We start from the raw sequence: 14,628 nt of genomic DNA on the forward strand, positions 1-14,628 counted from the left end.
ATTTTACACCATTAAAACAAGATGTAGTTTATTCGTGATGACGAGAAACCCACTTGAAGTAAAAATATATCTTAGGACGGCTGGTATGGGTGTTAACATTTTCACTAAAATAAAGCAGAGAACGACGTTTCGAATTCTTAGATCATTTCCAGGTTAATTTGAAGTGTTAATATCCATACCAGCCGTCCTGAGATACACAAGATGTAATCTAGATCCTCATTTCGTCCGTCATATAAACGAATTTAGACGTCGAAAGGCTTTAACGAGAGTATTTAGTATTTAGCGAGTGTTTATTTATTCAGTGTATACACTGAACGAGCTATTTAACTATTAAATGAATGAAGCGTGTGTGTGTGTTTTCTTATAGCAAAGCCACATCGGGATATCTGCTAAGACCACAGAAATGAACGAAGATTGTTTGTTTTTGAATTTCGCGTAAAGCTATACGAGGGCTATCTACGCTAGCCGTCCCTGATTTATCAGTGTAAGACTAGAGGGTAGTCATCACACCCACCGCCAACTCTTGGGCTACTCTTTTACCAACGAATAGTGGCATTGACCGAACATTATAACTCCCCCAAGGCTGAAAGGGCGAGCAGGTTTGGTGCAACTGGGATTTGAACCTGCGACCCTCGGATTACAAGTCGAACGCCTTAACCCACCTGGCCATGCTGGGCCCCAATAAACGAAGAGCCCGGCCGGTTGTAAGAGCTTTACAATTGAACCGTTAGGTGGTGTTTATCAAAATCTGGGTCAGAACAAAGAATATCGGTTCATCTGGAAGTCATTGCTCCTTAATATTTTACGGCTATTGGTTGAAATTTTATTGCAGTAAATATTTATTTTTATTAATAAAACGTAAAAAGAAGTAGAAGCGGATTGAGCAGAAATATGAAGGTAGCTAGAGCATATCTTAAGGTCAAAAATAGCAGTGCAAGCAGCATTAACATATTGACAGAATTTTCTCAGTTAAATAACACAAATATATCTACAGAGTGACCCATAAAACACTTCACTATTTTTAAAATAGCATTGCACAAAACTAGTAAACCGACTACTTTAATAGTTAATAAAATAGGTGCATTGCTTTCGGGGTATATTGTAGCTTCCGCATCAAAAGCAAATGGTTCAAAGTGCTGTGCATAGTGCAGCGGTTAGTTCATTATAAATAAATTATAGAGCTAAAATTAAGATTATTTAAACAGATCTGTAACTCATAAAGATAACTAAAGGTACCATTTAGTTTCGTTGTAAATTATTAGCAGAAAAAAACTAACGCGTAAATATATTATGTAGAATAAACTTTTTTCACCTTTTAAACAATAGTGCTAAATTTAATCAGATTATATTTTACAATAATTAAAAACACTAAAGAGACATAAATAGTAAAAATAAAGTTCTTATGTGTGATGCAGTAAAACAATACAATAATGTATTTATAAATATCAATAGTGGTATCGGTTTACTTGTTGTTGCTTATTCTCGTTTTACTATTCAAATAAAATGCTAATTTCTTTTATATATATCAGTTATAGAACGATTTGTTATTTTCCTTGAATTTTGTAAATAAATTCGTATTACAATAATTTTTAAACACTGAAGGTATTTAAAATTATTTAGGGGGTAATTCTAATTGTTGCCATATACAAAATAAAAATAAAAACATGAAAAATATTTCTAACATATTTTACTTTTTCTTTAGCTGAACTTTATTAACATGTAAGAAATCCACTTACCTTTCGTTCTTGGTTTAGATTGTTAAGTATAAACGTTTTCTCTGATATTGACTCTTGAGTTGATTTAAATGTTTTTTCATTATAATTGTCATCTTTTGGTTGTCGTTTTTTGTAAAGCTGCCTGGTGAAGAATTAATGATTACGAAAGAAATGTTATTTTATATCATTATACGTCTAGATCGCTAAACCTCACTAAGCCTATTAAATTAAGTAGTTAAATAAAATCGTAAATCATGTCATTTTCTCAATAAAAAGTTTCAACATCGAACATGAATAGGTCTTTCCCGTGTTTTTTTTTTTTTTACGTATATAAAACTAAAATGTTATTAGAAATAATTGACTATAAAAATGTTTAAACCATTAGTCTTGTAATATTTTTGTATTTTGGCGTATATAAACAAAAGCTTAGCCTTTCGTGCTTGATAAAATTATTTATTGCTATGTAGCTAATAGAGGATTTAAATAAACACCTTTCACACTAAGTGTCTCAATCTTCTGTTTTTCTGATGTATCTAAAATACATACTTTCATCCTTAGCTGGGGTGATCTAATGATCAGTTGGCTCCATATACGTAAGAAACATACATTAAAAGTTATCAAATGACGGATTTAGTACGTTCTATTGGTTTAGTAAATCCGAGAAACATACTACGACCTACGTGTTCAAGAACACAGCTAAAAACTTTATTCTGAAATAGCCAATGAAGTTGCTTATATCACCAAAAAACATCAGACCAACTTATATTATTGTCATCCCTCTTGTACTGTGGATATGTTAAAAAGTATTAAAAGAGACAACATGTTTTGGCGTCTAATCGTCTCGTCCTCAGGAGTGTACAATCACAATTAGTAAACACACAAAAGTCACATACATATATATTTATATATATATATATACATACATACACACACAACAAAAAGTCATTTATCATGATATTACTTAGTTTACTTACCAAATTTAAAGAATATTACCTCACCTTCTGACTTTCTAATATTTTATTCTTATTTAAGGTATGGTAGTTACTTTTAGTGCATTTCTGTAGTTTCTTTAGTATATCTGGCCGTTATATAATTCAGTTGCGCCAAAATAACAGTTTTCTTCCCACTAAATGGTGTGACTTACATGTTCAGCTGGTTCAGAATTTTCAGTTTTATTTTTAACATTATTCTTATACTTATTTATTCTTCAATATGTTTATAGATCTAATAATTAAATTGTAAAAATTAACTTTCTACACAAGTTTTTCGTTAAACTTATCACACCTAAGCTTTCTGTGACAGATATTATTCATTAGTATTTTATCTTTAAAACAGTTAATAGTTTTATCAACTGGTACTTTCGTAAATACTGAAATAATGTTAAAGACACAAGCATATCGTCAGTACTTAGATTCACCTTGCTGAGTTGTTCTACATAGTTTTTGATAGAAGAGTGTGTGTGTGTGTTTTTCGTATAGCAAAGCCACAAAGGGTTATCTGCTCAGCCCACCGAGGGGAATCGGACCCCTGACTTTAGCGTTGTAAATCCGGAGACATACCGCTGTACTAGCGGGGGGTTTTGATAGAAGAACTCTTTTTATCTCTAAGAAAACAGAATTTATATGTTAAAAATCTAACTATTCTCTAATAGGAAGAACCTACATTTGACACAATGGATCTATAAAAATGTCTACTTTATGGATCCCTCTGGTAAGGCGTAAAATCTTGGAGTCACAGAACAACTTGGAATCAAATATTTTTCTCTTGCGAAGCTAGACTTACATATTCTTTAACTGTTGGTATTTAGAAGTTGTGAAATTTGTTGGGAAAATTGCTGCTAACCTTTCAATATATACCTTCATATATCATCTCAGAATAAAGTTTTTAATTTTTTGCTTAGAAAAAAACTTTTAATGCTTTGATTATATTTACACAACTACTTTCATCGTCAGTTGGAAGTGACTTATTATTCTGTTGGCCCAATGTATGTAAGAAGCTTAACTTTTAGGTTTAATTCGAGGATACGACATGATCTTTAGGTCTAGTGATTTTAAGAAGCATTGGTTGAAATCGATTTAATGTTCTGTTGGTCTGATGTATCTAAGAAACTTACCTTTCAGGCTTAGTAGGAGGTGATTTAATTTCATGTTCATTGTTGATATCTTCTTCATTTTCCGAAGTGCTACCTCGCGATGGCCTGACCAGAGTATTATTAACATTTTTAACAGGTACTTGCAAGTTTAACTTATTCTGGATGAAGTTTTCTTTAGACACGTCTGGGTTGTTTTCAAAATAAAAATCATCTACTTCAAAGTCATCCTCTATTTCACTGGGCGAATTGATGCGAACTTCACTTAGCGGACTACGAAGGGAAGATTGGCTGTGAAAACAAAGTCAGTGTATAAAGAAAAACAAACAAACCAGAACAAGACGTATTTTCAACCTGACCAGCATATCATTCAACACATGGGTTACACGGTCAGAAAGACTTTTTAAAGTTAGACAAAGACTTAACTAATTCTGAACTGTTCACTAAAAGGAAAACAATCAGACAACATCACCCCACACACAAACGGTTACTTCTAAAAGCAATGGTAAGATTGTTCGTCGCATTATAAATCGTGTTCACAGATGGAAGTACTTAGCGTATTCAGTAATATCACACGGAAAATCTGATCAGAACCCGAAGCGCTAGTCAAAGCTCCACGCTCAGTCCACGAAAAAAGCATGATCCACTTGTGTTAAATTCACCATACATCCACCTACCTATTATAACACATAGTGTAGTGTAAATAGAAAACATACACACCATACAAAGCAAGAGTGGAGAATTATTGTAATTCATGGATTTTAAACTAGAGTAAAAGTACAATAAGTACAAGTGGAGCATAAAAAATGTTATTATATGTATAATAATTAGAAGTAATGTTGTATTTAAATTAAAATCTACAATGAAGCTCAAACAATCTAAAAACCACGAGATGTAAACTATCATAGATGTAACAAACCAATTTTGTCCTGTAAAAACAGTTGAAGAGCTTTCACAGAAGAAAGTCACCCCTAAGTTTTGAGAGTGATGAAACTACATTTAATGATTGGAATTTGTATCTATGTTATTGCTAAACTATACCGAAACAATAGATTTTAAGTAAGGTTTGTTTTTGAACCTCGCGCAAAGCTACACGAGCGCTATCTGCGCTAGCCGTAACTAATGTAGCAGTGTAAGACTAAAGGGTAGGTAAATAGTAATCATCACCCACCGACAACTCTTGGGCTTCTCTTTTAAAAACGAATAGTGGGATTGACCGTAACATTACAACGCCCCTACGGAAGAAAAGATGAGCATGTTTGGCGTGACAGGAATTCGAGCCCGCGGCATTCAGATTGCGAGTCGAGCGCCCTAACCATCTGGCCATGCCGGGCGTATTTAAGTGAGAAGTATGTATCAGGTCATCCCATAAGTTATGTACGAAAATGTAATACAGAAAGTGTATCATCATTTCTATCTTTGTAGAAGGCTTTAATGATTAAACTTTGTGGAAGGACGTGTATAAAAATATTCAGACAAATAAACAAAACTAACTCAACTCCACTTTTTCACATTATTAATCAAATAAACCCTTATGAAGATAGATGTGTCAGAGGAGCACATTAGGCACATAATGCTTTATTAGTTTCAAAAGGCAATAGTGCAGCAGAACCTACACGAAACATTCAAGGTGTTTATGGTGCAGTCTCTCAATGAAAACAAAATGTCGAAGATGGTTTCAGAAGTTCAGATCAGGTGACCACAGCTTAAGTGATGCGCCACGTTCATGTCGTTCTGTTGAGTTTAATGATGACTTGCTGCTGGCTGCAGTTGCTGAAATAGTTGAAGAACTAGCACAGAATCTTAATTTAACCAATTCAATAGTTCACTGTCATCTGTCACAACTTGGAAAGGTGTAAAAACTTGGAAAATGGGTCTCCTATGATTTGACAGCCAACTTTAGAGCAAGAGTGAACACTTTTGTGAATGTATCTCACCACTTTTTGGACAGGTTAGTGACTGGAAATGAAAAAATGTGTATCTTATAAAAATGATAAGCATCGCAGACAATGGCTCGGTGGAGGTACACTGGCTAAAGCAAGCCCAAGATGGACCTCCATCCCTGGAAGGTCTTGTTAAGCGTTTGGTGGGATCCATTTTGAGTTGCTGCCATTCAATGTAACGGCTACATCAGACTTCTACTGTCAACAGTTAAAGTGCTTGAATGTTGCATTGAAAGAAAAGAGGCCTGCTGTGATCAGTCGTAAAGGTGCTGTGTTACACCAGGATAACGCATGATTCGATACAGCAAGGATCACATCTGCAAAGATTGAAGAGCTAGACTGGAAAAAATTTCAATATCCTCTTCATTATCCAGGTCTTGCCCCATCTGATTATCATCTATTCCGAAGTTTACAGAATTGTTTTGACGGAAAAGAACTTGGAACACATGAACATGTCAAAACTACTCTCTCTACATTCTTTTGTTCCAAACCCTAATAATTTTATAGAAGTGGCACTCAGAAGCTTGTAAGTCGTTAGCAGGAAATAATTAATAATAATGGAACATACATTACTCATTAAATACATTAAAAAGTTTGAAATACTTTCTCTTTTTCTGAACCTAAAATTGGACATTACTTAAGGGATGACCTGATATATTTATTAGTATTTCAATTGGTGAAGCGTCTATCTAGCAAGTATTATGGTATATTTAGTGAATTAATTTTGATCTGATGCGGCGGGAATAGCGAATAACAGAATAGATTGAACTAATTTTTAATCTTTTCGTCACGAAAGTTAGGGTTTTGGTGAGGAAAAGAAATTCATGAATAAATTATTGTGATGTTTAATCATGCTTAGTGTCCTAATGCTTATGCATATGAGTTTATTTAGCTTTTTCTTTTAATTATTAAAATTTTGAAAGTAATTTTATTTCACTTAGATGACATAAATGGCCTGGTTAGGGGGAACATGGGTTCCCATTCAATCTGGGCCGGTATGACCAAATGGTTAAGCACTAGACTCATAATCTGAGGGTCCCGGGTTCGAATCCCTGTCACACCAAACATGCTTGCCCTTTCAGGCGTGGGGACATTATAATGTGAGGTCAATCCGACTGTTCGTTGGTAAAAGTGCAATCCAAGAGTTGGCGGTGGGTGGTGATGATTAGCTGCCTTCCATCTAGTCTTACACTGCTAAATTAGGTATGGCTGGCGCGGATAGCCCTCATGTAGCTTTGCGCAAAATTCAAAACAAACCAATCTAATTCAATCACCAGACATTCTCGCTAATTCGGCCGTGAGTGATTTATTATAATGTGACAGTCAATTTTACTATTCGATTAAAATAGTCTAAGAGTTAGCAGTTCCCTCTAGTGTATTATATGTAAGTTAGGGACGGCTACCACAAGTAGCTGTCGAGTAGATTTTCAACAAACAAACTTATTTAGTTTTAATGTTTATTTCAAAAAATTGCGTACTTAATAGGAGTATTAGTTTTAAATGGATAAAAAATATATTCTATTTAGCTGGTATTTGTTTTTTTAAAGTTTTTAGTTCACTTACGTTCAGAAATATATAGAAATGTTGTACACTTATGCACGTTGTATTATTTCTCTTACTGGAACAGTTAGTAAGATGACTAGAAATTTGTTCTATAGATTTTTTCATTGAGCTGGTTAATTCTCTGGGTTTAATATTAAGTTATATTTTCTTCTGGTTGATTTCTTATAAATTCAGTATTATAGTTACCAAATATTTTCAGTCATCAGGTTTGAGGAAAAGAACGTTTCGAAACTTTCAGTTTAGAACAATCTAGAAAAAATACCTGCACACGGAGTGACATTAATTACGTTACCTTCACGGGGCTGGTGAAACAGCGTGTGTTCTGTCATTTGTCGGTAACAAAAAGGAGGTAAATTATATTTACCATCCAAAACTCGTACAAATGTGAATATGAAACAACAAATGGGTTTTATAACCCACCTAAGAACTCAAAGAGTGGCATGTGATAGAAGTTTGACAGGTTAGATAATTTCTGTTGTGTAAGGCAAATAATCACAAGCCGTTTAATAGCATTAATCGTAAAAAATAATGTAATTATTTTTTTTTTTTTTATTGTTAGATGCAGATTTATCTTTGCGGCTCGGCATAGCCAGGTGGGTTAAGGTGTGCGACTTCGTAATCTGAGGGTCGTGGGTTCGCGTCCGCGTCGCACCAGACATGCTTGTCCTTTTAGCTGTGATGGCGTTATAATGTTTGGTCAATCCCACTATTCGTTGGTAAAAGAGTAGCCTAAGAGTTAGCGGTGGGTGGTGATGACTGGCTGCTTTCTCTCTAGTCTTACACTGCAAAATTAGGGACGGCTATCACAGATAGCCCTCAAGTAGCTTTGTGCGAAATTCCAAAACAATTCTTTATTACAACGTCAATGTAATAAAAGGTTTTATCCATTACCTGCTTTATACAATAAAAAAGTTTTTTTCATTGCTTGGTTAACATAAGAGGAAAGTTTTTCAATATCTATTTAACATAATAAGAAATTTATTTTCATTACCACATTAACATAATAAGAAAGTTTTATCCATTACTGGCTTAATATAATGAGAAAATTTTCTTCATTGCCGGATTAACATGAGCAAAAAAATTTCTTTTTTTAAATGTTCAACATACTAAGAAAGGTTTCTTCATTACCAGATCAAGCGATATTCAGTTGGTTTCTCGTCCTAACTAAGAGAACGAATGACATTTATTGTTATATTTGAAGCCAATATTGTCAAACAGAATTAAAAATGATTTCTCAACAGTTGAAATGATTGAAGATTCGATCAAATAAACATATGTAAATAACAAAAATAATTAAAAATAAATAAATTATTTATTACAAAGATTAGAAAATTCAGACTGGAAAGTGGTGATGACTATCTGCCTTCCCTCTAGTCTTACACTGCAAAATTAGGGACGGCTAGCGCAGATAGCCCTCGGGTAGCTTTGCGCAAAATTATAAAACAACAACATCTACCTGTGCTGCCCCCACAGTAGAACAGTAGTATGTCTGGAACTTATACCGCTAGAAACTAGAAACCGCTCAGTACCAAACAACTATTTTATATCTTATAGCTCCCTTGAATTTATTTAATACAATCTGTTTTGAGCCCTAAATATTCATTAGGTTGTTTGATTTAGTTTTATAGTTCCACAAATTGAAATTGTTTTAATGTCGTGTAATACTTTATAGGTTAATTCACCTATGAACTTTATGAAAATAAGATTTCCAACATTATTAATTTTTTAAAGGTGTGTTGAAATTTAGTTGTGTAAGTATTTCCATGCTCTTGAGACTTTTCAGATTAGAAGATAAATTAATTGTGTTCTAAATAGATTCAAGTGCTCGTGCTCTGATCATTGATTCCTACTGTACCTCTGGTTATATAGTTATTTCATATACAGTGGATACTTTTGATACAATCCGTATAATGTTATGAATCATCAGCGAAAATCGGTGGTTGAAACAAGTCTGTGATATTAATACCAATTACCCGAATTGTGAAAATTATTTGAACATTAACTTGCATTTAGTACGTTGTCACTTCTTTTTTAATATAGTAATAATGTATTAACATACTTTGATGAGTCGTTGTCGTTCACATAATCGGACATTACGCTGCCTTGTTTTTTGAGAAATTTTCGGCTATCCAAAGTAGGTGGCGCTATCGTTTCTTGAAGTTTCTCAGTTGTCAAACACTTCTCATGTTCAATAATTTCAGATAATTTTTCACCGTCTGGTTGATCCTGAGAAGTAAAAAAAAACACATTTTCTTTTCCTGTTCTTTTAAAAACCAATTGAATTAATAACAATCTAGGTGTTATCTCATAATACGATGTTTATAAGAATTTACAGGTGGAAGACATGGTTCTTACAGAAGGGGAAATTTTACAGATAATATGCAATGAAATAGCGGTCAAAAGAAGATGAATCGTTTACGTTACATCAGTTTAATTTATAATATGAATTATAAATGGTAAAAGAACCAATGATGAAAACAAAAACTCACATAATTTTGGTCTGTTTTTGATACCACTTCATCTTTCTTGTCCAGAAGATGTTTGTTAACATTTCTATTCGATAAAAAACAAAATATAATGATATTTAAGATTCGTCTAGGCTAAGAAAAAGTAGGTTTAGCAAAAAGAGTTATCTGTTTTTACACGCATACACACTGAGTGAAAATCTATCTGTTTAATCTACTTATTACCTCAACATATCCAGCTGTTTCACTAGGCCTTCTCTCTCCATAGCAATTCCTTCTGTCACGGAAAAAGCCGACCTAATAAAAATGAACAATGCCACACGAAATTCATAAGTTGTGCCATTTATAAATGTACGTATGTGCCAAGCATCAGTGCTCGAAATAGAAATATAAGTGACAATAAAAGACTATGTTTGTTTGTTTTTACAATATTGACATTCTTAGGTTTATAATAAAAATACTTTGTGTTTTTCAGATTTATTTAACTCGCAAACAAAATGATAAGTACCAAATGTTTATATATAGTGAATTAGTAGTTTTAAGTTTTACATGTTAAAATTCCGTGTGAATTTGAATCAGGTTTTCAACTTTTGAAATAATAGTTATAATGACGCAGTATATTAGAGTTTTCAAGGTACGTTATGTAATTATTAGATTTAAATCTGTAAAGTGGACATTACCTGAATGCCCTTTTTTTAGCAACGGATGGAACCTCGTTTTTCGAAACAACTTCTTTACTAACCTTTACGTTGAAGGAAATATAGAAACGAATTAAAATCACGCATATATAATTTCATTTTCGTTTAAGTTATGATAAACAAATTAATGACAACATTAATACTGAAAGGGGTCATTTCTAAAACCAAAAATATTGCCAGGTTTTGTAGTCTACCTCTAAACAGCTCTTACATTACTTTGGTCTGGCATGGCCAGGTGGTTAGAGCGGTCGATTCGCAAACTGTGGGTCGCGGGTTCAAATTTTTGTCACAACGAACATGCTCGCCCTTTCAGCCGTGGAAGTGTTATAACGTGACGGTCAATCCCACTATTCGTTGGTAAAAGAGTAGCCAAAGAGGTGGCGGTGGGTGGTGATGACTTGCTGCCCTCCCTCTAGTCTGGCATTGATAAATTAGGTATGGCTAACGCAGATAGCCCTCATGTAGCTTTATGCAAAATTCAAAACAAACAAACAAACTTACTTTGCCCGTTTTCTCTTCTCTTCTAAGTTCTGCTGCCGAAGATGATCTAGTTGATTTTGCATTTCGATGACCATTTGTTCTGATTGTTCCAGACGTTTCTCCAACACATCTCTTTCCTGTACAATACCCAACATACTTTTATCAAATTTATTTAACAGGATTATCAAGTGTATTAACTCGCTGGATTTCTGGAGCATTTTGGTTACAAGAACAATTTCATCTACCAAAAGAAAAACCCTGTTAGACTGAAAATTGTCTTAGCGTTTCAAAATAATTTCTTTACGTTTACCTTTAAATCAATACAGATATTAGATAACAAAAAATAATATGTGGGCTTGTTTATTGAACTTCGCCTGAGCTATTCAAGAGCAATCTGCGCTAACTACCCCTAATTCTGATGCGAAAGACTAGAAGGAAAGCAACTAGTCAAAACCACCCTCCGTCAACTCTTGGGTTACTCTTTACCAACGAATGCTAGGATTAATCGTAACATTATAACGCACCTACGATTACCGAAGAGAGAGCATCTTCGGGGATGCTATTCGAGTCTACTACTCTCTGTGATTCAAGTATCTTAGCAACAAAGTCATATCAGACCCAGAGATATAGATGAAATAATAAATATTACGTAGAAGTTGACATTTTCCAGTCAGATTTACAAATTGACTACGTTGAAGTCTGAAATGAACGTCATATTCGTTTTTAGACTTGTAAATTGGACTATAAATTTTCAAGTAAAAGCGACATGTTACAATTATGATATGAATTGAATGTTTTGATTAAAAACACAAGTAATTTTTCTGCCTCAGGTGAGAAAAGTACATTTATATTTGCATTCGTTTCAATTCTCGGTGTTCTAAGAAAAGGCACATTTATATTTTCAGCCGTTTGATTCTCATTGTCCTAAGAAAGGACACATTTACAATCGTTTCGTTTCTTGGTGTTCTTAGGAAGGCCACATTTCTATCTACACCCGTTTCAATTCTCAGTATTTAAAAGAAAGGTACATTTATATTTAGAGCCGTTTCGATTTTCAGTGTTCTAGGGAAGGGCATTAAGCTATTACGTAAATAAATTACAGTATGAAAAATTGATTGTGAACCTTGAATCAGATCAGATTTATGTTAAAGATTAAAATAAAAGGTGAACATTTACAAGCGAATCTTCTACTTGCTGTCTAAACAATTATTTTAATTAACAAAAACTAGTAAACTTACTGTTAACTGTTCACGTGCAAATGGTACTTGATGCAGTAAAATAATTCCCATATAATTATTATATGAAAACGTTTTAAATATGTGTCTAAAATATTGAGATCTTTTAAGACGAGCAGGATGAGTACTGTTAATTAATATTCACCATTCATATGTTTGATGTTAGAAACGAGCAGGATGAGTACTGTTAATTACTATTCACCATTCATACGTTTTATGTGAACATGATCAAGTTATCCTATTTACCTTTTGAAGTTTGATATTTTCTTGTTTTGTTACAACGTCAGTGGTGTTTAACTCCAGTAGCTGCTGTTCCATCTGAGAAATGTTAATGAATATTGAAGTTCTGAACTTTACAACTGGTGATAATTATAATAATTATCATCTGATTAGTATACATTTAGAATAACGTGATGCTCACGAAACAGTGAGATAGAACATGATTTTTAGATAAAACAGGTTCTTCAGTACTGAGTACTCGAATTAATTATTCTTAATCTATGATGACGAGAAAACCCACTTGTAGAGAAAAATATATATGTAAAAACGGCTGGTATGGGTAGAGGAGCGAACAACGTTTCGACTTTCGCTCCTCTACATATAGCTTTCTCCACCCATACCAGCCATTTTTACGAATTAATTATTGTTTCCAAAAAATAACCCTATATTCTACAACAAATATGTTTCTAATTTAAGAAATCTAACATGCAGTATGAAAATATATAAATAATTTATTGTGTTTAAGATACCTTACATTAAATGAAACAGTGAATGTAGTATATATAAACTAATGCACCTTACAACACGTATGTAAGTACATGTAAAATCTGTACCGTTTAATATCTCATAATCAGATTACATATACAACCCGTTACTTACGAAAACAAATCAAAAATATTGTAGAGCACTTGGCAAACCATACGTAATTTAAACTATTGTCACTCGAAGTATACTCATAACACTGGAAAATCTATCGTATAGATTGGAAAAACAATTGTGTAACTAAAATTTAATTAGATAAAATGAAGACATAATTACTTAATATTACAAAGTTAATTTTACGAAAAATTGTGTACAAAATTTATTGGAGACTTAAGAGTTAAACAAGGTTTTGTAATAAATTTTTGATTTTTGTTTAATAATATAATTTTTTTTCATTTTTATCCATTTAAAGTAATTATTTTTCTGTATTTGAGAAAAACGAAAACCAGTTTTAATACTCAATTGAGTTCTGTGTTTAAATAATTACACAGCTGAAAAGTGTGAACGTACATCATGACGCATAGAAAACAAATAAAGTGTGTGAATTATGTCACTAACCTCTTTGTGTTTACTGAGAAGCTCTTGTAGCTGCTTGTCCTTCGAGTTCAACTCATTTTCTAACTCCTCCCTTATCCGTTTCTCCCGGTTTTTCTCCTATTAAGTAGGAATGGTAATAAAATGATTGCCATCGTAATAAAGAATTTTAGCATTGTTATTTAAGCAGCAAAGTAATGTTACACATCAATATCTGAAGAACAATTATACGAATCTAAACATTGAAGAGCTAGCTACAAACACAAAGAATGGCTCACCCACGTATCTTACTTGAACACCATCGTTTTGCTTCATATGGTAGAGATTTCAATTTTAAAAAAGAAGGTTTGTTTGTTCGGTTCGTTTTTTGAATTTTGCGCAAAGCTACACGAGGGAAATCTGCGCTAGCCGTCCCTAATTTAGCTGTGTAAGACTAGAGGGAAGGCAACTAGTCATAACCACCCACTGCCAATTCTTGGGCTACTCTTTCACCAACGAATAGTGGGATTGATATAATGCCTCCACGGCTGAAAGGGCGAGCATGTTTGGTGTGACGGGGATTCAAACCCGCGACCCTCGGATTACTAAAAAGAAGGAAAAATTATTAACCATATTTTGAATTGTTTGGTTTGAAGCAACTAGAAACAGAGACGTTACTCACAAATCACAAAGAGCCTTATATGACAACAAAAGCACGTAAATTTACTCTGTTGGAGACTAAGCCGCCATGACATGCGTGTAGCGTTTCTATTTTACGACAATTGAGCTATGGTACATTTTGCAATATCGTAACGTACATCGATAAAGAGTAGTGTTCGTACTGAAAACAAAACTCAAACCTTGAAATATTTTTTTGTTATTGCTGCACCGCTTCAACCTATGTGAGACAGGTATTCGTCTCTATCTATAAACATGCATTAAAAGTACCCTGTGTTCTCTAGAGTCGTTTAATAGGTGTTATATTCTATACCACAACTTTGTAACTAAAGAGTAAATTATTAAGTTTAATGTGAACTTATCTTAACCAGGATCTCTTCGCTCTACACAACTTGTACTGACATCCGCAAAGTCACTACTGTAAAGATAACTACCTATTTACACAAGGGTCACTTACGCATATCTGTTACAATTTTGAGCTGATAAA

At 33.4% G+C, this 14,628-nt stretch overlaps 1 protein-coding gene across 9 annotated transcripts in view; it reads right to left on the reverse strand.

The window, feature by feature from the left end:
* Nucleotides 1-14,628, reverse strand: part of LOC143255938 (EF-hand calcium-binding domain-containing protein 4B-like) — a 59,677-nt gene that overhangs the window by 21,119 nt on the left and 23,930 nt on the right. For 8 of the 9 annotated variants that reach the window (XM_076512389.1, XM_076512392.1, XM_076512390.1 and 5 more), the window contains 8 exons: nt 13,509-13,604; nt 12,435-12,506; nt 10,975-11,090; nt 10,001-10,072; nt 9,800-9,863; nt 9,370-9,536; nt 3,829-4,095; nt 1,737-1,857 (listed from right to left, as the gene is read on the reverse strand). In XM_076512389.1, coding sequence (XP_076368504.1) covers nt 1,737-1,857; nt 3,829-4,095; nt 9,370-9,536; nt 9,800-9,863; nt 10,001-10,072; nt 10,975-11,090; nt 12,435-12,506; nt 13,509-13,604 — 975 coding nt within the window. The remainder of the gene's footprint in view (nt 1-1,736; nt 1,858-3,828; nt 4,096-9,369; nt 9,537-9,799; nt 9,864-10,000; nt 10,073-10,974; nt 11,091-12,434; nt 12,507-13,508; nt 13,605-14,628) is intronic. The other variant, XM_076512394.1, reaches the window with a different exon arrangement.

The sequence above is a fragment of the Tachypleus tridentatus genome, chromosome 7 (genome assembly GCF_004210375.1).
Source record: "Tachypleus tridentatus isolate NWPU-2018 chromosome 7, ASM421037v1, whole genome shotgun sequence".
In the NCBI taxonomy this organism is placed as follows: Eukaryota; Metazoa; Arthropoda; class Merostomata; order Xiphosura; family Limulidae; genus Tachypleus; species Tachypleus tridentatus.